Raw genomic sequence first — 26,158 nt, 5'->3', positions numbered from 1 at the left:
CATTGTAGACAGATGCTTTACCATCTGAGCCACCAGGAAAGCATAATACACTGAAAATGTTTTCCTTCCATCTTTAGGTAGACCAGTTGAAGTTGACAGAGATCCAGAGATGGAGACATTAGCTGAGAATAACCAAGCTTGGTTATATTAATGGAGCATGTTAATAGTTTTTAAATGGCTACACAAAAATTCACCATTTTTAAGTTTTTTTGTTTTAAAAAACATGCTGATATGACAACATAATCTTACAAAACTGTTTCAAAGGAAGTAAAGACAACTAAGTGCTACTAGAGCCACCTTACAGAAAATACCTAACGAACTTTTGGCCCAACCCAACAGTGTGTTCCTTTTGGTTGCAGTGACATCTACTGCTTTTGGGAGTTCTGTTGCTGCCTGGCCTACTACAACTCAGTGAAGTATTCGAGCCTTGGACACTTGGGTGGTTTCAGACTTTCGTTCTCATGAAAAACCAGCCAGGATTATTCCTGTAACGTCTGAGGATGTTCTTGAGCCAGCTTTTCTCTAGAGTACACACCATAGAACGGAACTGTTACATCTGAAGTACAGGCACCTTCACTGTTACCATGCGACCCTCTGCCCAGGGCGCCAGCCTCAGAGAATCCCGTCTACCCACAACACAGGTCACGTGTCTCCTGTCAAGCCAGTGCGTGTAGTCCGTCTGAAGTATTCAGTTCAGCTCAGTCGCCCAGTGGTGTCCGACTCTTTGCGACCGCAGGAACTGCAGCACGCCAGGCTTCCCTGTCCTTCACCAACTCCTGCAACTTGCTCAAACTCATATCCATTTGTCGGTGATGCCATCCAACCATCTCATCCTGTTTTCCCCTTCTCCTCCCGCCTTCAATCTTTCCCAGCATCAGGGTCTTTTCAAGTGAGTCAGTTCTTCGCATCAGGTGGCCAAAGTATTGGAGCTTCCGCTTCAGCATCAGTCCTTCTAATGAATATACAGGACTGATTTCCTTTAGGACAGACTGGTTGGATCTCCGTGCAGTCCAAGAGACTCTCAAGAGTCTTCTCCAACACCACAGTTCAAAAGCATAAATTCTTCAGGGTTCAACTTTCTTTAAAGTCCAACTCTCACATCCATACATGACTACTGGAAAGACCATAGCTTTGACTAAACTGACCTTTGCTGGCAAAGGAATGTCTCTGTTTTTTAAATATGCTGTCTAGGATGGTCATAATTTTTCTTCCTGAAAAGCCAGTCCCTGTGGTTTCAGCGGGTCCGGGTTAGCCCTGCGCTCCAGAGCCTTCGGTGTTGACCGGACTCCTGGACTTCTTCGTTTTAAAGCACCTTTCCAACTCTTTCCCCCACTTCCCACCGTGCTTTTCTCCAGGAGTCCATGGACGCTTTGGATACCAGCTTTCCGGCCACCACACGCCTCTCAGTCGTCTCCTCCCAGTCGGCGTCTCTCTTAAATTTTGTTTTTCCTCATTTTAATCTAATCAGGTCTACCCGCCTTTTCCGGTTAGCGATTGTAGTTCACACAACAGCGCCCCGGCCTCCGCCCTGAGGGCCGCCCACTGCAATTCCGAGAGCGCGTTCACTCTTAGCTTCCGCAGTCCCGCGTCCGCGTCCCTCAGGCCGTCCCTCTGCGGCGCGAGCCCCTCCTTCAGCGCCCCACCCGCGACGCCAGTGCCCGCCCCTTCCCAGGAGGCAACGCGCAGGCGCGCCTAACGGGCTAGCGCTTAGCATGGCTAGTGCGCCTGCGCCGGGAGACACCCCGCCCTCGAACCGGTCATATATAAAACCTCGAGCGTATCCTCGCGAGAGGCTTGGTTCTCATGCTCGCTGCCGGGGTCGGAGGTCAGAGCGAGCGTCTTGCGGGCCGGAGAAGGAAGATGGCGGTGGAGTCGCGCGTTACCCAGGAGGAAATTAAGAAGGAGCCGGAGAAGCCCATCGATCGAGAGAAGGTGAGGGTCCGGAGAGATGCAGGGGTCCCTGGGGAGGTGGGGCGGCGGTGCGGGGCCGGAGGGAAGGGTCGGGACCGCGCGTGCAGCCTCCTGAGTCCCCGCTGTCCCGCCCCCAGACCTGCCCGCTGCTCCTGCGCGTCTTCACCACCAACAACGGCCGCCACCACCGCATGGACGAGTTCTCCCGCGGAAACGTGCCGTCCAGCGAGCTGCAGATCTACACTTGGTGAGTCAGGGGGCCGGAGGCCCGCCTGCCGCCTTCGGGCTCTCCTCGGCTCGGGGCCTCTGGAGGCAGCTCGTGGCAGGTCGAGGTTCGGTGAGGAAATGGTGTTAACTCGTCTTGTGGCACTTTGACCGCTCACGTTGAAACTTCTGGGTTGTAAAGAATTGACCCAGGACTGCTGTCACTGTTGTGGCTGCTGGGTACGGAAGTGACACGTCGGGCGTCCACTACCGCAGCGGCTCCCAAGGGGCTCTTGGTAGAGGGTGGCGCTAGAATAATTTGGGGAGGGGAGTGGTGCTGTTGGGTGATACTCGTCGTCCTCATAGAGCGCGTGTGCTAAAACGCGCTTCAAAACAGCGAAACCGGGTGGATTTTGATGTGCTTAATGGAGAAGCTTTTGATGTGTTTACTGAGGGTCTCCCCCTGAATGTTTGTGTACTTTCACTACCCACGTCTAACTAGGGCCGTTACGTACAGCAAGCCGTATGCAGTTCCTTGGTTTGACGTTACAGTGGCTTTATAGTAGCAGTAAAAGGTGTATAATTATTTAAAATATGCCTAATGTAAAATATGTGACATTTGTCATTTTAATTGTTTCAGGGTACATTTCGGTGCAACCATTACTACTATCTATTTTCAAAACTTTTAAATTCCCTACAACAGGTCTGTACCCAGTAGGTAATAATAATGGGAATTCTTCATTTCCCCTGGTCGCCACTATGTATGTGAATCTGTCTCTTTTAAGTACTTCATATAAATGCTCTCATATGGTATTTGTCTTGTGTCTGGCCTGTTTCACTTATAATCAAGGTTTATTGATGATTAAGGATATGAAAAAACGTGATTGTTTTTTATGACTGAATAACGTTTCATTGGAAGGCTTTGCTACATCTTGTCTGTCCACTTGTCTGCTGGTGAACACAGTGGGATTATAGTATGATTTATGGTCAGCTAAGTTTATGTAGTATGATTTCAGTTCAGTATTATTCCAGGAAAACAGCTCAGGAAGGTCGATTTAACTTATAGAGAAGAACTTTTAGTAACAGATTGATGAACACTTCTGTTCAGATTAGTCTATATTTCCTCCAATAAATTTAGAGTTCCTACTTGCCAGATACTTGCTTTGACTGAAGAGTATAAAGAGGGTTACATCCCCTCTCTAGAGTAAACTCAATCTCCGAAAGAAAGCAGATGGAATAAATGGAGGGTGAGATTGTGCCACACACTCTACTCTCAATCAAGGAAAAAAAAAATTACAAAAAATTAAATCCCATCCTCAATTGTCCTGTCCATAAACTGCAACCAAACAAGACCACCTTATCTTACACCTCAAAATGGTGGACAAAGACAGACTGGATGTTGGTGAGGGACAGAACGAAGCCCTGCTGTCATTCCAGAAGCAGCAATGAGGGAAGATTGGGGATTCTCAATTTGTAGAAATAGATTGAGGGGCCAAAGTAGGTGGCCTTGAGATAAGTCCAGGAAAGAGGAGTGAGGAGCCCAGCAGAAGCCAGTTGAATTGGCTAAAGTCCAAGGGACTGTGTGGAGCTGGGGGAATACCCCATCCCAGCAGTGATAGATCTTGTGATTGGGTGGTCACTAAACAGGTTACTGGAAGAGAATTATCTCAATTACTGAAATAGGGTTCAGTGAGAAAAACAGACCAATAGGAGACAGAGCAAGAAATGGCTCACATAGTTGTGGGGATTGCCTAGGTCTGTGGTGCAGGCTGGAACTCTCCATCATAAGCTTTTGGAATTTCTTCAGGGAAGTCTTAGGTCCAGTATGAAGCCTTTTCAACCTGATTGAATGAGGCCCACTGATTGATTGAATGAAGTTTACTCACATCATCTTGGATAATCACTTTAAAGTCAACTGATTATAGATTTTTGATCCTATCTCAAAAACACCTACCTTAGTGTTTGTTTGACTGAATAATTAGGAGCTGTAGTTTCCTAAATTGACATATAAAACTGACCCTTACAGTCACCAGGAACTCTTGCAGAGATTTGAATAATGAGAGGTTAAGTATAGCCTGATGGTGGGAATGGAGAAAAAAATAGATTGATCTGTCTTTTGGCTGCACTTCAAAACTTGCACGATCTTAGTTCCCCAAAGCAGGGATGGAAACCTGTGCCCCCTGCAGTGGAATCCTGGAGTCAGCCACGGGACCACCAGGGAAGTCCTACTTGATCTGTCTTTAGGAGGTAGAAACAACAGGCCAGCAATGGGAAGAACTTTACCACTCTTAGGTTTGTGACCTGGGCATCTAAGAGGGTGATGGTCATATGAGAAGAAGGGCATGTTTGGGGGACACTGTAGAGTTGTTTCGGGTGTATTGAGAAGGATTCAGCAGCAGTAGAGGAGGAAAGGTGATGTGATCATTGTGGCCTTTTTGCTCTCAGTGCAGCTGAAGCCATGGTTTTTTACCTGAATGTGATGTAGTGGAGATGGTGTAAATTGGGAACTGAGTTAAAACTAGATGACTTCTTGGGTGTTTGACCCCCTGCTTAATGCCTTAGGGCTCTTCACGGGTGCCTTGCATCCCGGGTCACTGTAGAGCACCCTTAGACAGTGCTGCTGCCAAGTTCCTTTTCCTCCATTTCATGCTCCCAGGTGTCAGGGAAGAAGACAGTTCAAAAACTTTTGCTCCTAATACCTGATGCTAATATTTTAGAAGAGTTTTCCAGATTGTGTCATATTGGCTCAAGGTCTATATAAAGTTCTCAGTTCAAATAGAAATTGGCAGGGCAGGAATATATATTGTGAAAGGAGCCTATGCTTAGCCTTGAAAATTCCATGTGCTTCGTTGGCTTTTCCATCTATTGCAGAAATCATCAGAACATTCAGTCTTAGAAAGGAAAACAATGCACAATCTTTATGAAAATGCTTTCCTGACACATTGATTCTAAGATGCACTCCAATTTCAGAGATGCTAAAATGTAGAAAAGTATGCCTCTGAAATAATGAAAAACAGTTAATTTGAGAATTTGGATTAATTTGGACTAGTTATCCTTAAGTGGATAAATCACTAGGTCAGTGAGATGTTGCATAGCAGCAAAGGTAGTGGGGGTAATTTTGAAGTCCCTTTAGCACACTACCAGTCTAGTCTACTTTCATTCATGAAAATTTCAAACACTGAGGCTGATAAGGGGAAATAGTATTTGGGGGCAATCCCATGGACGGAGGAGCCTGGTAGGCTGCAGTCCATGGGGTTGCTAAGAGTCGGACGACTGAGCGACTTCACTTTCACTTTTCACTTTCATGCATTGGAGAAGGAAATGGCAACCCACTCCAGTGTTCTTGCCTGGAGAATTCCAGGGACGGGGGAGCCTGATAGGAGGCTGTCTGTGGGGTCGCACAGGGTCGGACACGACTGAAGCGACTTAGCAGCAGGAGCAGCAGCTTATTAGGTGCTTTAAAATTAAGTCAGCTGTGAGACCTTGACAGTTTCTAACAAAGTTGCAATTGAGATACATGTAACTAATTCATTATATGTCAGTATCCTTGTTACATTATTGCTGATTGTCTTTTTTTTTTCCTTAAAAAAATTCAGGATGGATGCAACCTTGAAAGAATTGACTAGTTTAGTAAAAGAAGTCTACCCAGAAGCCAGAAAAAAAGGCACACACTTCAATTTTGCAATTGTTTTTACAGATCTTAAAAGGCCTGGCTATCGGTAGGTAACTTTTCATTTTTAATTCCTTATAATCTCTTGGATTTCAGTATGTTTTAGCTGCTAGGAATAATCCATATTATTTTACTATCTAGTTTAGATTATTATGTATTACATTTTTATTGTGTTCTAAGATCATGGAGCAAATCCAGCCCCACATTCACTTTTCAGGGGACACACAGTGTCATTGCTCAGCCACCCTGTAACAGTTGATCTCCTTTCCTGCAGAGTAAAGGAGATTGGCAGCACCATGTCTGGGAGAAAGGGGACTGATGACTCCATGACCCTGCAGTCGCAGAAGTTCCAAATAGGAGACTATCTGGACATAGCGATTACCCCTCCAAATCGGGCACCACCTTCTTCAGGGCGCATGAGACCGTATTAAATTGTACTTGCTTTTTCTTGAATTTATTTTCCAGTCAGTTATGTAAAATAAACTTTCACTTCTTCCTCCCCTCCTATTGCCATTAAGCCTTTAAACTCTATAAACAAATTGTAATGCATCTATTTAGGAATTAGATTTGGCTTTGCTATGGTATATTAATAGAAACTCCATATGTTTCAAGTTCTGTAAAATATGAAAAGTGCTCTTAGCATTCTATGTAAAACTGTATTGTTAAATATATGTTGCAATCATTATGAGTGTGAAAGTTAATGGGGCCTGGGTTTGGGGTTTAATATAGTATTGCTTGTTTATGCTAAATAATGGAGTTGCTATGTTTTGGCCCAAATGGGGCAGAACAAGAAAGCCATATTATATTAAATGGAACGGGTTTGTCACCTAGAAGCTTGTATGGAGTTGGAAAGAGGACCTGTGGGAATGAGGGGGTACAGCTGTAGTGTTTTGGAACAGTCTGAGCTGAGGCAAGTTGAAGAAGCTGTCTGTGTTTGAAGAGAGTGGCCTGCCTGAAACAGGGTGTGATAAGTTAGAGAAAAGCTGCCACAGTGAGGACGTTTACGCTTTAAAAATGGGGAGAATAAAGCATTTTGAGGGCAGGAAGTAGTATAGAGGAACAAGGGTTAGAACTTAGGATAAGGATAGATTTACCTTGAAGATCTGAAAATGCAGGGAGAATGAAAGAGGAAACTTGAGAGCATGGGAGAGGGTCTGGGATGAGGTCAAGCTGAGTAAGCAGGGGTGTTCACACTCTCTCTTCAGTGCTGGGACTGACTCATGTCTGATTTGAGGCAGTATACAGAGTGGTTAAAACCAGGTGGGCTGAACATTTAAATCCTGGTTATGCTAGGAGCACCTTGGACAAGTTACCTGAATTTGTTTTTGTTTAAAATTTGTAAAATAGAAGTGACAGCCTACAGGACTGTGAAGACTAATAGTGAAGTTAGCCATAAAGTAGGACTTTATAAAACATAAACAGAACGGGCGCTGTCTCGTCCACAGAACAGTTCCAGTCTCAGTGTGCAGTATGTGATTAAGGCCTATTACCTTCATTCTGTTGCATAGAAAACTTGGAAACTGTGTATCCCCAAATTAAAAAATATATATTACTAGCAAAGTAAGATTGTAGTAATTTGATCTTGTACAGACAAAAGCAGCCTTGGAAACCTAACACTTGTAGGATTGGGGTCAGTCAGCCAGCACGTAGGTGACAGTTGTGGGCCTGGAACCCAGACCTAGGGCCTCTTCTCCACTGAGTTTTGCCCCAAACCCCTCAGTGCTTTATTCATTCAGACCAGCTAGGCTTGAGCTCCGTAAGTCATAAAATTAACTTAAACCTGATATATTAGAGAAGAGGAACCATGATTAATTACCATCCTATTTGTTTGTGGAGAAGAAACAATGTACTCTGTAGATGAAGACAGGAAGTCAGTACAGGACTTCCCAAGCCAACTTTTCATAATGGTATTAACTCCTCCAGTGGGGGTTTCCTGTAATTATTCCAGGTTACTCTCCCACTGGCTGAAAATAAAGTGGCTTATTTGCTTTGTTTCAACATGGATTTTTTTTTTTTTTTAGGTAAAATTGGTATATGTAACAATATATTAGTTTTAGGTATACAGCATAATTTATTTGTATACACTACAAACTGATGACAAGTCTAGTTACAATATGTTGACCCCCTTTACCCTTCCTGCCCACCCCTCACCATTGATGACCAATCTGCTCTCTATTTATGAGTTGGGTCTTGTTGGGTTTTCTCTTTCAGACTCTACATACAAGTGAGAGCATGTGGTATTTCTCTAATTTCACTCAGCATAAGCCATCCATGTTGTTGCTAATGGCAAGACTTCATTTTTTGGCTGTTAGCCAAAAAATGAATGTGTGTGTATTTGTTGCACAATTTATCTGTCCACCCACCCATGGACACTTAGTTATTTCCATACCATGGATATTGTATCAATAAATAATGCTGTAGTGAACAGGTGGGTGCAGATAGCTTTTCTTCACACTTGCCAACACTTATCTCTTGACTTTTTGATGGTAACCATGCTGACAGGTGAGTTGTTAATCTCTGTGGTTTTGATTTGTATTTCCGATTAGTGCTGTTGATCACCGTTCCATGTATCTGTTGGCTACCTGTGTGTTCCTACATGGAATTTTTCCTTTAAAGGTTGTGATCTTCCACCAAAAGTACAGTTAAACAATACCTAGTGAATTTATCATTGAATATAATGCTAAGACTCAAAAGACTTGTACTTAGTCCTTATTTACTTCTGGCTGTCCAAGTATGGCTTTGAGGTAGTAACTGAGCTGTCTCATGGTCCCCGACAGCACCGTGCTTGGCCTTCAGTGTTCTGACTGCCTCATGCTCTTGTGGTTTCCCATTGTGGGGTGAAGTAGAGAATGCTCATTGCCTGTGACATCTTTTCAGTTTTCTCACAGGGTTTAGGACCTTGGCAGGGCTTCTTCAGTGGCTCAGACGGTAAAGAATCTGCCTGCCAATGCAGGAGATACATGTTGGATTCCAAGATCCCCTGGAGAAGGAATTGGCCACCCACTCTAGTGTTCTTGCCTGAAGAATCCCATGGACAGAGGAGCCTGGCAGGGGGGTCCATGGGGTCATACAGAGTTGGACACAGCTGAGTGACTAAAGCAAGCAAGCACAGGAGCAGTCCTTACCTCAGTAGGGAGGTCAGTGCTGAGTTTATACTTACATTTTCATGCTCATAGTGGTCACTGGGTGAGGTAATGTTTCAGATATCAACTCTGTGTTTGTGCCTATAGGGGTAGCTGTGAAGGGGAAAGAAAGCAGTTAAAACTGTTAGGTAAACTCTGTTACTCTTAAATAGAGCTGAACTCAGCCTGTTTCTGTTCTATCGCAAATTCCAAACTTAGTTTCAGTGTGACCAAGCAGTTATGTTAGTGCTGAGTGCTGCCTGATCTCATTTCACCTTCAGCACTGAGGTGCAGGCAGTGGCTAAATCTTCACTTCAGCTGAAATGGAGGCCTGCTTTAAATAACAGCTCGCAGTGTGGGCTGTGAAGCGAGGAAGCCAGCAATGGATGACTGGAAACATGTTTCCAGAAATAGTGCTGTTGTCTTCAGCTCCCTTCAGGCTGGCGTCCACCCAGCTCCACCAGTCCTGTTCTGGTAGTGAAGCCGTTGTCTGTGAAGACTCTGCCAAGGGACGTCATCTGGAGCATGTGGACCTGGTTGTCTTCGTACAAACCAAATGCCTCTTTTAAATAATACGGTCATGGCTTCTGGTTTTAGTATCAGAGCAGCCAGTGAGGTCTGTGTGTCCTTGTGTGTACTTTATTGCTTAGATTGTTTAGTTGCTCAGTCGTGTCCGACTCTTTGTGACCCCATGGACTGTAGCTCTCCAGGCTCCTCTGTCCGTGGAATTTCCCAGCAAGAATACTGGAGTGGGTTGCCATTTCCTTTTCCAGGGGGTCTTCTTGACCCAGGGATCAAACCAGGGTCTCCTGCACTGGCAAGTGGGTTCTTTTACCGCTGAGCCACTGGGGAAGCACCATTGCTTAAACAAGTTGTTCTAAAAAATTTCTGTAGTTTCTTAAAATCTGTAATGGAACCACCTTGAAGGAAGTGTTTATTCTGCTAGGATTAATCAGAACTAGCTAGGCAACTGAGGCCTCCTGGTGGCTCAGACGGTAAAGCGTCTACCTGCAGTGCGGGAGACTGGGGTTGGATCCCTGGGTTGGGAAGATCCCCTGGAGAAGGAAATGGCAACCCACTCCAGTACTCTTGCCTGGAAAATTCTACGGACTAAGAGGCCTGGTAGGCTACAGTCCATGGGGTCGCAGAGTCGGACACGACTGAGCGACTTCACATACATACATAGCTAGGCAACTATTCTATGAGGACAGTTATTGATTCCCACCGCCCTGTAATTCCTAGGAGGAATAAGCTAAAACCGATCCCTGGTGGCTTAGATGGTAAACAGTCTGCCTGCAATGCAGGAGACCTGGGTTCCATCCCTCAGTTGGGAAGATCCCCTGGAGAACGGAATGGCAACTCACTCCACTATTCTTGTCTGGAGAATTCCATGGAGAAGCCTGGTGGCCTATAGTCTATGGGATCATAAAGAGTCAGACACGACTGAGGAACTAACACGTACATACAAAAAGCAAATGTAATACTAAATACCAAAATAATAAGAAAAACCTGTCAGCCTGGGAATGTGAGTTCATTGTATAAGGGTGTCCTAATCACATACCCCCCTCACAACGTTGGGAAGAGCCAGGGAAAGGGGCCTAGAGGAGGGCCTGGTAGAGAGCAACTGTTCAGTAAATAGCTGTTTTAAACACAAGATAAAATATGTTTGTAGCCCCTCCCTTGCTTCATGCCCTCAGTTTCCAGGAGAATTTCCTACTCCACAGGCTCATGGGCCAGCCCAGCTATAACCAACTCCTGAGACAGTGTCATGGATAGGATAAAATTAAAACAATTTAAACTGAATCCAAAGAACCATCTGAGGCACTTTTCAAAATCTGCATACATTATTGATAAAGCTGTTAGAAATTGTAATTATTACTAAGTCTTTGCACACTTCCAGGGAAAAAGTATGTGGAATGAATGCCTATTACACACCAGGTACCCTGCGCCTGGGGTGCAGAAAAACCTGACATGCAGGTCCTTCCTCAGAAAGCCTTTGTCTGGTGACAGAGGTGTAAGTGCTGATGATCACAGGTGGATAGGAAAGGGTTGAGAGAGAGAGGTTATGATGAAGATGGCAGGTGAGCTTGTTCAGGACCCATAGGGGTTGCGTTTAGGCTCTCAGTAGATTAAGGGTGTGGTATGAACAAAGCCATTGAAGCATCAGGTACTTTCCCGGAGTTTGGCTGGAGATGAAGGTGAGGAGGTGGGGGGCATGGTGAATGGAGGGGAAGGGGTACATCCCAGGTGCAGTCAGCAAGCCCTGGGGAGGGAAATGGGACATGGAAAGAAAAGTCCATCATTAAGGCCTCAGCATTCTCATCTGCCAAATGGAAATGCTAGCACCTATTCGTTAGGAGTTACTTAAAAAAAATTCAGTGGGTTGACAAATGTAATGAATGTACCATGCCTGGCCCAGTTAGGACCTTCCAGGCTGGCAGGTGCCAGTGTAACAGTGGACAAGGGGGCCAGTGAGCTCCGTGTCCCCACTGAGCTTTGGTCTGGTGGGGCAAGGAACATTCTGTCACAGATTCTACCAAGTTCTATAAAGGACGAGAATGGGGTGCTGACTGGAAAAACGGTTAAACCCCTTGATAGAATGACTTTTAATCTGAGACCTGAAACAGATAAGCTAACACTGGTTAGAGTTTCATGTAACAAGGAAACGGGGGTGCAGGATGGGGGTGGAAGATGGATTTATGAACCACTTACCTGAAGAGGTGGAGTCACAAGTCTCCTGTGGGAGCTTCAGCAGCAGCCCCTCCTCAGGCAGGCTCACCCTTTGCAGCTCTGAGTGTTCATCTCGGCACACCCAGAAAAGCACGCTGCTCTTCCCGGACGTTCCCCCAAAGGCCCAGAACTGGCTCTTAGATCTCACATCAGTCATGTGCCCAGCCCCGACCTGTGTGGTCAGGGACTGTGGCCCTGCTTGTTAGATCTTGGAGCTGAGCTATGAGTTCAAGGAAAAGCAGAACATTGTTTTCCTGTATGGGGGTCGGAGTGGTAAGCAGACAGAAAGGTCAAAAATTTATAGCCTATGGATACGAGGGAGAGCCAGCTGAGTGGCGGTGGGAGGAAGGGAAGACCAGAGTGCAGGCTGCAAGAGAAGGAGGATGACCGAGGGTCAGGCCACATAAGGGTGGTCGTGGAGGCCACTGTGGGACCTTGGGTTCATCTTAGGAGCAATGGGAAGACACTGAAGGGTCACGTTTGAAGCCTGATAAGCTAGAAATAGCCTAGTTCTAAGGAACAGATATTAGGATCACAGGAGATGTTCACAGGTGGTGAGAGCTAGGGAAAGAGAAATTCCAGACAAGGTCAATTTGCAAGGCCCTCACAAGACAAGTGGGGACACCCAGCAGGCCACTGGAAGTGCTTCATATGTTTTTTATGTCCCATCTCCAACATTCCTGTTTCACTCACACCCGCTCTGGTTGCCACACCATTTCTCTTCCTTCTTGAATAAAACTCATGAAAAGAGCCATCTCAGTTCATCGTCTTTGCTTCCTCACCTCCAACCTCTCTACCCAACTCCAGACACTCATCCTGAGCACTCTGTGAGAATTCATCAATGCTGTCAGTAACAGTGACTTTGCCAAGTTCAGTGGCAATTCTTTTTTACTTGGATTCTCAACAATACTGACAGAATTGATCACTCTCCTTGAAATACTTTATTCCTTTTTCCCTGGCTGCTTCTCCATCTCTTTTGCTAGACTTTTCTGCCTCTTTCCATCTTCTAAAATGAGAACTCCAGGATTCAGTCCTTAGTATACTGTGAATATACTCACTCCTCCTTAAGCAGTCCTATCCACTCTGTGGACTTACATACAGAGCCACGGTAAACTTACAAAAGGTTGATACAGTTCAGGAGTTAGCCTCATATACTATAAGGTTGACAAGAGCTTACCTTGAAAAGCAAGATTAAGTATCTTGAATTTAACATTTTATTTAGCAAAATTTAAATTATAACTATTCAGTAGTTACTAGAACAAAGAATAAGTTGTTCTTCAGTGACAATCTTCTGACGAAACAAAGACACAACGTGACGCGTCTTCCCATTTGACTTTCAAGGCACAATCATAAAAGAGGATAATCTTTGCTGAATCAGCTTGACTTAGATCATAATGCTCTTGGGCTCCATGGACAGGGCAGCCTGGCACTCTCAGAGACTGGTCCACAGGCATAGCTGAGAGTCCAGAGAGGAGCACCCACTCAGGAGGATGCCTAGGATCTTCCAAGGGTGAGGCTTGGGCTCTGCTGGGTGCTGAGCTAGATGGAGGTCTGGGGAAGTTGCAGTCATGCGCTGGGAAGAGCTGATTTGAGAGCATGAAACTGACAAGTTAGAGGAAAACACCCATCCTGACATGACAGCAGGCAAGTGTCTTAAGTCCAAATGTTTGAGACACCCACTTCAGTATAGCTACCTAGGCCTATATATTCTTTTCCTACATCAGTTTAAGCTGTCTTTTGTAAACAGCAGTGTCTGAAAGAATATTTTTAAAATAAAAGGTGTAGAAGACTTGGGATAGTCATGAGGAGACAGCAGGCAGACCTAGCCCCAAGGAAGAAGCCCAGCTCTACCAACAACTGTCCAGCCACGAGAAGACTGAAGGTGGCCTCATTTGAGTGGCAAACAGTAATGTTTAAATTTCAAAAATTATCCTGCTTCCTAATATTACTTAAACCACACAGTTCCATGAGGCAGGGTAAACTTGAAATCAGTGAAATCGTAATGATCTTTCAAAACTGAGCAGCTGAACTATACAAGACAGGTTAGATTAAATCAAACTTAATAAAAAGCACTTTATGCTATTAGTGTCCATACTCATCTTTAACATGAATTGGTTTTTCAAAAGGGGGACAATGTAGGGATGTTGAAAACAAAGTTGAGACCAGATTTGCGTTCATCTCATTCTGTTCAGTTTCCATAATGGAAGGATGGATCCACTATCATTTCTGTAGGAAAATACAATAAAAAATATCAGTTGGATATAACCAGTAGCCTTCAACAAGACAAATGACAGGACACTGAAGACCTCTGTTTTCACACTCATAATACAATTGGAAATGAACTCCCAGCGACATCGTCCAGGGGGCTGGTGTGGGAGCTGGAGACGTAGGGATCACGAGCTCTGGGTTGTATCCTAAGCTGCAAGTGTCAACTTCAGATGTTTACTTGCCATCCCAATGTGAACTTTTCAATGTTCTCCTCAGATAACACGGGAACATACTCACCTTCACCAGTTTTCTTTGTTGCTGGCATCTCACATATTCTGTCCTCCATGCCGAGGAAGGAACACGTTGATGGGTGACACCGCTCTAACTGCTCCTAGAGATGCTAGGTTTGAGTTGTATTTTGATAAAATCTAAAAGAAAGCAAATTCCTTTTACTACGTCATACAAACAACATAAATCTGAAGCCTTTATAAAACAGTCAGTAAAGGTCAAGGAAAATGTGAAGATATGGGTTATTTGAAGCAGAATGTTTAGCAGCACAGACATTCCACAGTGCAGAAGAGATGGAGATGTTAGAGGGTGAGCTTGGGCATACAGGCTGGAAAGCTGCTAAATGTACCACAGGTCAAAGGAAGCAAGCAGCAGGGCAGCCCCAAGAGCAAATCAAGCCTTTACAAAGATGCTCAAAGGAAAGATCAGCAGATGCTGATAAAGATAGATAAAAATGCTCAAAGGAAAGATTACACAAAGAAGAACCTGAAGTATTAACTATGATTTTTCATAAAGAGCTGATATGTTAAATACAACATTTCCCTCCTTTAACACAGAAATAAAGAGAGGAGGCACTATGGCAAACTGGAGACTGTGTATGATGCTATAGACAGGAAATGAAAGCAAATGCTTTACTGATATCTTAGGATGAGTCCCTTCCAATGGCATTTGGGTATTTCCCCAAGTATTCTCTTTCTCCATAAGCTAGGAAGGTTTCTAGAATGGTTATTAAGAATTCCATTTGCCTAAGCAATAACTGCCGAACACTAACTTTTATTAAGTGGGGATGCTCAAAGAATCAGAGTGGTTACTTAGTGGAATAGGTAGTTGTTATAAACCAGCCCAACAGACTGCTGGTAAATTATGTTGTACTAAAGAATCAGATAAAAAAATAAAAACAAATAAAGAATCAGATATTCTATGGGACTTCCCTGGTGGTCCAGTGGTTAGGACTCAGCACTTTCACTGCTGGAGCCTGGGTTCAATCCCTGCTCAGGGAACTAAGATCCTGCAAGCCATGTGGAGATCACAAAAAAAAAGAATCAGATATTCTAACATATTTAAACAAGTGCTTCTCAAACTGAGGTCCAAGACATCTGGAAGTCTCAAGTTCAAGAAACCCTGATCCAAGTTATTCAAGGTTCTCCAATGATGGAGAACTGAAGGGTAAATAACATTTCTGATCTTGCCAGAAACCTCAGGGGAGACATGGTTACCAAGGTGATCACATTTGAACAATCATTAGAAAATATTTTAAGAATACATGTGAAATTAAGGAGAAAATGCCTTATGAGGGCACAAAAGTATAGTGACATCACAGCTCAGCTCTGAAGAGCCTTAGCCAGCTTAGATGGCCTTAACAGGCCAGAATTAAGATTTAGATCCATATCAGCACATTAGCCTGATAAATAATACAGTTTGTATCCATTTTAGGTCTTTTTGCAGGAAAAATAAAACCAAAACAGTAGCCTAGAAAAATAACCTGGCGAATATCTTCTGGAATCATAGTAACTTCTGGAGGTGTAGGTGTTTTGAGCAGATTCTCGTAAGAAGAAATTGTAGGAGAAGAGGGTTCTGCAAAATTCTCAAAGCACTTGTCTGAATTTGAAACTAATGATGTACTTTCTTCCGTTTCTAAGTCATTCGATGAACTGTTTGTGGATACCTATTGAATAAAAAGAAATCATTAAATTACGGGGGTATAAAGTAATATAGTGATAAAAACTGTTCATCAATTGTTAGCTCTGTTGGGATCTCTAAGGAGGCCCAAAGTGACCCCCTCTTCCCTGACTGAGAACGAAATACAATCAAGGACACAAAGAAAGGGCATGGGGAGGACAGAGTACCATGTTCATTACTCAGGGCTGAGGGAGGGCTGCATGTGCAGTCTAAGCAGACTGGCTGGCTGAGCCAGATTTAGTTGCATAGACTCGGGCAACTCTATCCTGGCCAAGCCAGAGTCACAGCGATGATGAGCTCTGCCAGGGAGGTAGTGGCCCATGCCCACAGACCCGGTCTGTCTCCCCAGAGGCAGAGGGAACACTGAGGGGGTGCCTTCCACATGGCCAGGAACACAGTGGATTACCACAAGGCACACGGTGCAATTATACATTAATAAAGTTTTAAAAACTGAAAGTGAGTGCCTCGGCTGCACCAGACACATTTCATGTGCTCAGAAGCGGACTCCCAGCCGGAGAGCGCACAGTACGGACCATTTTCATCAATGCTGGAGGATCCGCTGACAGCCCCCCCGCTACCAGACTAGTTGTCTAAGTGTGCCTAACAACTTAACACAGGGATGAGATTTTGCGTACCTAGTACATTTGTTCACTGGGAAAATTGTGGAATAAAAGGTGTAAGAATCACCCATTTTGGTGTTTCTATCCATTATTCTTCCTTAAAATATATGTGTATGTGTGTACATGTATACATACACATACATATCACTGTCCACATCGTTAAAGTTTTCTTGAAGACATTCTATGTTCTTATCTGTTTTTTAAAACATGCTTGCCACATGACATTGGATCTTATGGATTTCCTTAATATGCTTTTTTCCCCTCTTTATCATTTGACATTTATTCCCATGTTCTGCTCTTATAAATAATGCTATACCTTTACTGTTATACATCTCTGTCCCCAAATGCCTGAGAATAAATTCTGGTTAAAGGGTGTGAGAAAAATGGAAAGCTCTGGATACATGCTGCCAAATCATCCTCTGGAAATACTAAATACACTCCCTAAGGCTACTGCAGCCTATGTATTCTAAACAGACTGACTGAGTCTGGAAATAGTATGTCTGATTCACTAGGGATGGGTGTTTACCATAGCTGTGCTGCTCTTTGTAGAAGGGACTTTCAAACCAGGAGTGCAGAATGTAGGTGCCAAAGGAGAGTGTGTGTGCTCAGCATCTAGAAGACACATACAAGGACATGAAAATACAGATCTAAAAGACTGTAACTGTTACAAAATGTCAGTATCAACTGTGCACTTTATGTTTAATAACTTTTCAAAGTGTTAGTCGCTCAGTTGTGTCCAACTCTTTGTGACCCCATGGACTGTAGCCCGCCAGGCTCCTCTGTCCATGGAATTCTCCAGGCAAGAATACTGGAGTGGATTGCCATGCCCTCCTCCAGGGTATCTTCCTGACCCAGGGATCAAACCCATGTCTCCTGCATTGCCAGCAGATTCTTTACCATCTGAGTCACCAGGGATTTGCACTAATAAAAGTTTAGCAAGGTTGCAAGGTGCAAATGTAATGCACAAAAATGAACAGTTCTAGTAAGCTCTACAAACAATAAAAACTGTACTTGAAAAAGAATATATTTTACAATAGCAACAAAAATATACCTACATATAAATCTATTAAAAATTATATAAGACCTTTATGGGAAAATCAAATTTTTGCAGATGAAACAGGAGGAGGAAGAGGTTAAGGAAGGTCACTTGCCTTCCAAGATATTCAGACTTACTCTAAAGCTATAGTAAGTAACTACAAGTTACTTGATTAGTCAGGGATGGAAAAACAGCCATTGGAACAAAAAAGAGATCCTAGAAACCATGCATAAAGAGAGATTTGCTGTCTGTAACAAAGTGTGAAAGAAATCTTAAATACCAGAGAGAAAAGTAAGTATGTCAGCAAAATGATTAAACCGGCAAAATTTTATCTAGTCTAATCATCAAATGCTAGAAAGCTGGAGAAACAGGAATTCAAACAATGTTGGAGACAGTACACCAAAACAGCCACTCTATAGTATCATTTTAGCATTTTCTAGACTAAGTAAGGGATTCCCAGGTGGCTCAGTGGTAAAGAAAATGGCTGCCAATGCAGAAGATGTAGGTTTGATCCCTGGGTCAGGAAGATCCCCTGGAAGAGGAAATGGCAACCCACTCCAGTATTCTTGCCTGGAAAATCCTATGGACAGAGCCCAGAGGGCTACAGTCCATGGGGTCACAAAGAGTTGGATATGACTTAATGACTAAACAACAACTATCCCTTAAGAAACAAAATATGGCTCTATTAACAAGCTTACACTTAACCAAATTATTAATGGATAAACCTAAGCATTCCGTTCCTTCCATGAAAGATATTGCTGATAATATATTGAAGAATTTTAGTCAGTAAACTATTCTTTAGAAAACCCATTTCACTTCAGAAGGCATAAAGATATCTTCCATTATAATTTTCTAAAAAGTTATAGTTTACTGGGAATTGATTTCTGAGTGTGGTGTGAAAGAGGTAGTGGTTCAACCTTTTTTTTTTTAAAAGGCCTCTATTTAATATAATCATGCTCTTATAAGTTGAGCTCAGCTTACTATGAGTCAGTTGTATTTTTTCAAACTGTTTATGCCATCAGTACTTGTTAATTTAGTAAAAAGTCAGTGAAGTTAGCACTGAAAGAGAATTTTAGATTATAGATAATTATTCAAAATCATAAAACTCTAGGATTTTAAATTTTATATTTACATAAAAACCAATGTTTTCATGTTTGCTGGGACAAATGTGAAAATACTAAATGAAAATATTTTAAGTTTTTCTACTATTAAAAAAATCCACAATCTGAAATGATAGCTGATGTATTCTGGGTGTGGTTTATGTAAGAAAGATAATCTAGAACTCTAATCAATAAGCTGAAGCTAAATTCAAACAAAAAAAACATACTATATTTATATTTTAAGTTAAAATGTTAACAAACAAGCTCAAAAACACTGAATAGAATCAGGAAGAGTGTGAAAAACAGAAAACTGTATTTCTCTTGTATGAAATCATACTGAACCTGAATGGAATGGTACTTCAAATAATGGTACTTTATATAATTCAGTATTATGAACCGAGAAGATGCAGAAGGCTATTAGAATGTCTTAGGTGATAGGACCATTTATTGTACAAAGATAGTCTGGAAAGAGTATGGCTGAGAAATAACTTGAAATTCATACTTACTATTTTTTCCCAACGGCTGGGTTATGAGGCCAGGAGTGGCCAAGACATTATCATTGGGCACTGGTTCTGTTTCTTTGGTCTCACTGGTGTGATTCATAGGGAAATATTAGAGTTAAAAAAAGTTAATATTAAATCTCTGGAAAATTATTTAATCTTACTATATATCATTAAGTCTGGAAATTCAATTATGTTTTATGGAAGATAAATTCCATGGAAATCTTTTTTCTTTTCTTTTTCTAAAATGTATATCCATAGCTCAAAAAAGGTTAAAAACTATTTTGTATTGGCAGCTTTGACTTAGAAGTGGTTAAAAATCTTTTGAGTTAGGGAATTTCCTGGCGGTCCAGTGGTTGGGATTCTGCTTTTTCCACTGAAGGGGGTGCAAGTTGGATCCCTGGTTGGGGAAGCAGGATCTTGCATGCCACATAGTCCAAAAACACACAAAAAATTGACTTCAAGGAAAGCTGTGAGTTCAACTTCTTGGTTCAAATATAGAAACTGTTAGCTCTTGGCTTCAAAATCATAAAGTGGAATTTTATACCAATATAGAGACAGAGATTAAGAACATTTTTTAGACTGACTCTGCCATCTTATTAAAGTTGTTCTAGCCAATTACCCAGATGTCTGAAATATAGTTATAAAAAAGGACATCACTGAATACAATAAAATAGTTCAATTAATAAACTGTCCTAGTGTACTTTACTGAATAATCTTTACTTGAAAAACATCTTCAGAATATATTAAATTCTTAGGTAAATTAGAGGCTGTTTCTTGGCTGTTTCTGCAATAGGTCTATTCTGTCACAATTTTATACTGTTTTACTTACTGTAGCTTTGTATATTTTAATAACCAGTAAGTTAAATCCCCTCATTACTGTTATTTTTCATTATTTTCTTAGTTATCCTTACTTTTTATTATTCCAAATCATTTGAATAGTTTTCTCACACATCCCTTATGCTCCACCTTAGAGGAAAAAAAAAACACCTAAGGTTTTATTTTAATTGTATGATATCCATAAATTAACTTGATACGATTAAACATCTTAGTAATATTCAGTCATTCTGCTAAGGAACATGGTATACATTTTCATTCTAATTTTCCCTTTAACTTAGAAATGTTTAGTGGTTTTCTTCGTATAGGTCTTTCACATACAACTGCAGGAGTATTTTACTTTTTTGTTGAGAATTTTAATGACTTTTCCCCTGTATTTACCAACTAGTTATAATAAATTATAGGAATGCATATTATTTTAAGTAGTTGTCTCATAATTATATAAAATAAATCTTACATCAGCTTCTACAGATTTCAGCTGTGCCTTTCTCAAGTTGCCCAGGTACAAAACATGGCCTAGAAATACATCACAGTAATCTCTATTTCTGTTTTGTATCTCATTACATTGGCTACAATATTAAGAATATTAAAAAATAAAAAATAAAACCAGTGATGTTTAATAATGGTGACAGCTTCACCATTAAGTTAGATATTCACATTATTACATTAATGAAGTATCCTTTTACTGAGAGTTAACTAAACAATTTAAATGAAGAACAGGTGTCTAATTTCATAAAATTCTTCTCATCTATTGGAATTATCCTACTTTTTTTTTTGAATCATAGGAAACTTGTATTTTATGAGTTTCCAAATACTCCTGTCTCTTTTCTCCAATTGTGTTTTTCTGACACTTTGAGTTGAATGTTTATTTTCCTTTTTTAATAACTACAGTTCTTAAAGATATGCATTTAAGAGTGATACTTTGATATGTGGTATTTTCATTTTAACATTAATTACCACTTCTATACTGATCACTCCCATATCTCTTCAGTGTAGCATGGAATTCATCACTGTGCTTCAAATTCGTATTTCAATACCTAAGCTTAAGAGTACCTCAAAACCAACATGTAAAGAAACTCAACACCTTTACCCCCAAGCTGTGCTCAGTCGTGGCTGACTCTACAACCTCATGGACTGTAGCCCACCAGGCTCCTGTCCATGGAATTTTCTAGGCAAGAACACTGGAGTGGGTTGCCATTTTTCTCCCGGACCCCCACGCTGCAGGTATTCTTTTGGTTCCTGAGCATCATCTCAGGCAACAAATCAGAAATCTGTGCTCTATCCTAGATCCTCTTTTCTTCCCAAGTTTCCATATGGAAATAGTCCCTTTTTTGTTTTAGTAATTTTAGGTTTTATTTTATCCTCTCTTCTCTAGCCCATCAAATACCAAGTGTTTTCAGGCTCTTATTCAAACTTATTCAAAATCTTCTATTTCTTCTAAACAAAGGAAACTAATAGTTCACACTTTACTAATGGAATTGGTGATTCAGAGGTTTGAAATACAAAGTATCTGGAAATCTTTGAAAGAAAGGTATTGTCTGAGAGAGATTTCTTCTAGGGGGGAAAAAATCAATAAATACAAAAGATTTAGAAAGTTAGATAAAATATTTCTTTTAAGAAAGCTGCTTACCTGTTAGTTTTCACATTTTTAAGTCCAATTGTGTAATCGTCATTTAAACACATAGTATATTCAGAGATACCAAAGTGTTCTAATTTAGGAGTTACACACTCAAAATCATCCATCTTTAGTGCACATTTTGGAGTTTTTACTAGTGAGTGTTTGGACAATGGAGTTAAAATTTTTGGCTCTTCCTTCTGGTTGTTTACTGCTTGGGGAGGGTTTGGTATAACTTGGGATACGATGTACCGCTCAAGTCCAAAATCAGAAAGTTGTGGACTACGTGGTGACTTCTCAGGAACAGAAGTGCTTGCAGCAGCAGAATCCAACAAATTGTCTTTCACGTCAGGCATCTCAGGACGTTCACATTCACTGGACTCTGGTTTAGAGTCAGTGACTCCTTGCTCATCCACTGAGAGGAAAAATCAAGCATCAAACTAGAAAATGTCATATACTACAACCACATAAAACAGCTCCATCTGAAATGTCCCCAATCAGCAAAAGCTCTCTCTTTATTTTCTAAGGAGAAAATATTCTTGTTTTTTTAATTTCAATTGTACCTTTCACTTTCTGACATGTACCGCTTATATCTCCATATTTCATCTTAATGATACATCAGAGGAGGGAAGTAAACTGTCCAAAGATGAAAAATCAGTACCCACAAACAAAACTGCAATTTCTTAAGCCTAACCCTATTGATCCCTGTCAGAATCTTTTGGGCTCACAGGCAGAGAAAAGGGATAAGTTTAGGCTGTACATTTACTTGACCAACTAAGAGATCCGACAGATTGAGGGAAGTGAAGAGGCACACACTTTTTCTTTGAAGACATTACGTTTCTTGTTTTAATTGGCAGCTGAAATGAACTAGGACAGGATTTTGTTTTTGTGTGCATAAGCCACGACACATTAAATCTGAAGGATGCACCATTAAAAAAAAAAAGGTTCTAAAAACTTTGATTTCCTGGCTTTTGGCCCTTGAAGAGCTGCTGATTCAGAATTGTGTTTTGTCATTGTGCTTTCTGTTAATTCTGAGAAACGTCAGAAGAACTACCAGAAAAACTACTGCTGAATTGATTACAAGGCTGTCACTGATGAGTTTAATAAAGTCATCACCATTATTACTACCTCTTAGGGAGGTATTTATTAGCAGCTCTATTTCACTAGCGAGGAAAAGTAATTTAGAGAAATTACTATTACATGTAATAGTAACTAGTGGAACCAGTTTCTGAGTAACCAAAGTCAACTTGTTCACACCAAAGTCAACTGAATTCTTTCCATTATATCATGCAGACTGTTTAACTTACCCTTCATATATCTCAATATGTATGTACATATTTGTTGAATCTAATTAATGTTTTATTTACACACAAAGATCATTTTCATAACAGAAATGAAGATACTGAAGCATACTGAAATTAGTTCCTTACAGGTATGGGTATAACACTAACAACAATAGTTAACAATGGATGATTAGCATACAATGTCCAGTTCTAAGCAAATTCTGTCTCATTTAATTCTTACACAACCTTAGAGGTAGCTTCTATTAAACATCTCTACTTTATAGGACTTCCCTGGTGGTCCCGTAGTCAGAACTCAGCACTTTCAGGGCTGTGGCCCTGGTGGGGTCAGAAAACAAACAAAATCTCTACTTTAGAGATGACAAATTGAGGTACAAAGTAACTGGTCAAAGATGAATATAACTAGTAAGTACTGAAATTAGATTTGAACTCAGGCAGTTTGCCTCTAAATTCTAAACCACCATGTTCTCCTACCCGTCATCAGCATTTTATAACTAAAAAGGACTTTATGAATTTACATAGCTCAAATTTTCTCATTCTACAGAGGAAGAAACTGAGAGCGAGAAAGTGAAATAGCATGGCTTAAGGGTGGTCTCTCAGCTACTTATTGTCAAAACTAACCAACAACCAGCTATCCTTAAGTCACGTAGATTTATCTTGTATCCTTCTTTCATCCAGCACTGTATTGGTTCTCATCTAGCATTTGTAAAGGAGAGCAAGGACTGCCTTCACACTGCACTACCAATCAGCACTGCATCCAGAACACAGGGACTGATGAATAACGATCAAATGTCTATCACATAATGGCAGAATTAGACTAGAAACGATGGCCAACCCTATAGTAGTCTCAATTATGCTGCTTTAATACTAAAACAAATACTATAAAAGGCTAGTTATTCACACCTGAATTTTTCTTGGCACGTGGAATATATCCATACTTCTGGAAAAACTCTTTTATTTTCATGATATCCATTGAATTCTTTTTCATCAATATTTTTGTTGCTTTTATGAAACCAATGTTTTCTTGACTTTCCAAGTTTGCTTTATCAAGAAGAATATTGACATCATCCTTTCATGAAGAAACAAAGTACATTTTAATTTAACATTTGACTAAGTCTATTTATAATTTTGCAAAAATTACCACATAAAAATGACAAATTAATATTGTAGGAATGATACCTTTAGAATTCGTACTTCTGAGTTAAGGTCATGTAGAACTCTCATTGGACAGTCTTCAAAGTCTTCAATACGAACATTGAATGGAAAAAGTGTAACAATGAAAAGGAGGAAAAAAAAAAGAAAACAGAAAATATAAATTTTTTAGAATTATAAAATCTTTATATAGAAAAGTACAGAAATATATAGTTTGATGAACTTTCAAAGTGAACATATCTACAATGATAAGCAGGTAAAGCTTTATGGAAAGCAATTCTGCAGTATATTAAAAATCCAAAACCACTCATACAATTCTGTGTCTTATAGCATTATCTCAACCATGTAAACAAAGTAAAGCATAACAAAACAACAGTGAAAAGTAAGAATGGTAGAAAAGCCTATTGAAAATTAATAGCAAAAAAAAAAAAAGAAAATTAATAGCGGTGTCTTCTGGTGGTGAAGTTGTAGCAAAGATTTTCTTTCTACTTTCCCATTACCTCAAACTTTTTGCTGTACACATATATTGTTTTCAGTGTCACAAGCATATACATTTTGAAATGGCTGAAAAACTATCGACAACATTATTAAAGTAAAAGGAGTCTGTGCCTACAGGGTGCAATATTTTAAGGCATATTACAATTACAACACACAAAATAATTTCAAAATCTGAACTACTCTTCCAAAAACTTAAAAAAAAAAAACTAATACAAATGTCAATGGTGGAGAATTCTGCTTTATTAGAAAGCAGTGTCGAGTACTAGCATTTCTGTAGGCAATACGAATTGTTGGGGAAAATACAGACACTAGGACTGTGGGCGATCTGAGTGAGACCAAAGACCACCTGACCTGCCTCTTGAGAAATCTGTAGGCAGGTCAGGAAGCAAGTTAGAACTGGACATGGAGCAACAAACTGGTTCCAAATAGGAAAAGGAGTACGTCAAGGCTGTATATTGTCACCCTGCTTATTTAACTTATATGCAGTGTACATCATGAGAAACGCTGGGCTGGAAGAAGCACAAGCTGGAATCAAGATTGCCGGGAGAAACATGAATAACCTCAGATATGCAGATGACACCACCTTTATGGCAGAAAGTGAAGAGGAACTAAACAGCCTCTTGATGAAGGTGAAAGAGGACAGTGAAAAAGCTGGCTTAAAGCTCAACATTCAGAAAACTAAGATCATGGCATCTGGTCCCATCACTTCATGGCAAACAGATGGGAAACAAAGGAAACAGTGGCTGACTTTATTTTTCTGGGCTCCAAAATCACTGCAGATGCCAACTGCAGCCATGAAATTAAAAGACTCCTTGGAAGGAAAGTTATGACCAACCTAGACAGCATATTAAAAAGCAGAGACATTACTTTGTCAACAAAGGTCTGTCTAGTCAAGGGAATGGTTTTTCCAGTGGTCATGTATGGATGTGAGAGGTGGACTATAAAGCTGAGCGCGTAAGAATTAATGCTTTTGAACTATGGTATTGGAGAAGACCCTTGAGACTGCAAGGAGATCCAACCAGCCCATCCTAAAGGAGATCAGTCCTGGATGTTCACTGGTAGGACTGATGTTGAAGCTGAAACTCCAATACTTTGGCCACCTGTTACGAAGAGCTGACTCATTTGAAAAGACCCTGATGCTGGGAAAGATTGAGGGCAGAAGGGGACGACAGAGGATGAGATGGTTGGATGGCATCACCGACTCAATGGACATAGGTTTTGGTGGACTCCAGGAGTCGGTGACGGACAAGGAGGCCTGGCGTGCTGCGGTTCATGGGGTCGCAGAGTCGGGTACGACTGGTCTACTGAACTCAGCTGAAAGCCACTCCACGTGTCAAGAACAATGCGGAGAAGCTGCTATGAAACGACACGTTTCCTCTTTTGGTTCTGTTTTTATTACACACACTCTGTGGACTTGAAGACCTCTCCCGCCCCCCGGGATGGCAACTCACACCTTTCACCGCCCCTCCTGCGGTTCACTCACCGCTGTCCTCTCCGTCCAGCGCTCGCTGCAGCCGGGCCGTCTCGCTGTCCAAAGTGACGGCCAGAGACCGCAGCTTCCCGCAAAAGCCTCGGATCGGATCCATAGGAGAGGCCGGCTCCCCGCCTCAGAGCTCACGGCCGTTTGAATTCCGGCGCCGGAAGCGCCATTGGTTTCCGTAGCCGCGAACGGCCTTTCTCGCGATA

At 41.4% G+C, this 26,158-nt stretch overlaps 2 protein-coding genes and 1 non-coding gene across 3 annotated transcripts; 2 read left to right on the top strand and 1 right to left on the bottom strand.

The window, feature by feature from the left end:
• Nucleotides 1-1,803: 1,803 nt before the first annotated feature.
• On the top strand, nucleotides 1,804-6,466 carry SAP18 (Sin3A associated protein 18). The gene is made up of 4 exons (XM_052649934.1): nucleotides 1,804-1,932; nucleotides 2,049-2,158; nucleotides 5,712-5,834; nucleotides 6,060-6,466. Exons 1-4 carry the CDS (start codon nucleotides 1,804-1,806, stop codon nucleotides 6,214-6,216), a joined length of 519 nt encoding a protein of 172 aa, XP_052505894.1. The 3' UTR covers nucleotides 6,217-6,466.
• Nucleotides 6,467-14,171: 7,705 nt separating this feature from the next.
• Nucleotides 14,172-26,058, bottom strand: SKA3 (spindle and kinetochore associated complex subunit 3). The gene is made up of 8 exons (XM_052650302.1): nucleotides 25,956-26,058; nucleotides 24,002-24,063; nucleotides 23,726-23,891; nucleotides 21,537-21,936; nucleotides 19,076-19,158; nucleotides 16,960-17,045; nucleotides 15,617-15,799; nucleotides 14,172-14,273 (listed from the first exon to the last, which is right to left on the bottom strand). The coding sequence occupies exons 1-8, from the start codon at nucleotides 26,056-26,058 to the stop codon at nucleotides 14,172-14,174; spliced, it is 1,185 nt and encodes a 394-aa protein (XP_052506262.1).
• TRNAE-UUC (transfer RNA glutamic acid (anticodon UUC)) lies at nucleotides 15,063-15,134 on the top strand. Its single transcript has one exon. It is a non-coding gene; the product is annotated as a tRNA-Glu (tRNA).
• Nucleotides 26,059-26,158: the final 100 nt, after the last annotated feature.

The sequence above is a fragment of the Budorcas taxicolor genome, chromosome 12 (assembly GCF_023091745.1).
Source record: "Budorcas taxicolor isolate Tak-1 chromosome 12, Takin1.1, whole genome shotgun sequence".
NCBI lineage: Eukaryota > Metazoa > Chordata > Mammalia > Artiodactyla > Bovidae > Budorcas > Budorcas taxicolor.
The sequence above is the reverse complement of the archived record's forward strand: the minus strand, read 5'-3'. Positions and strand labels throughout refer to the sequence as shown.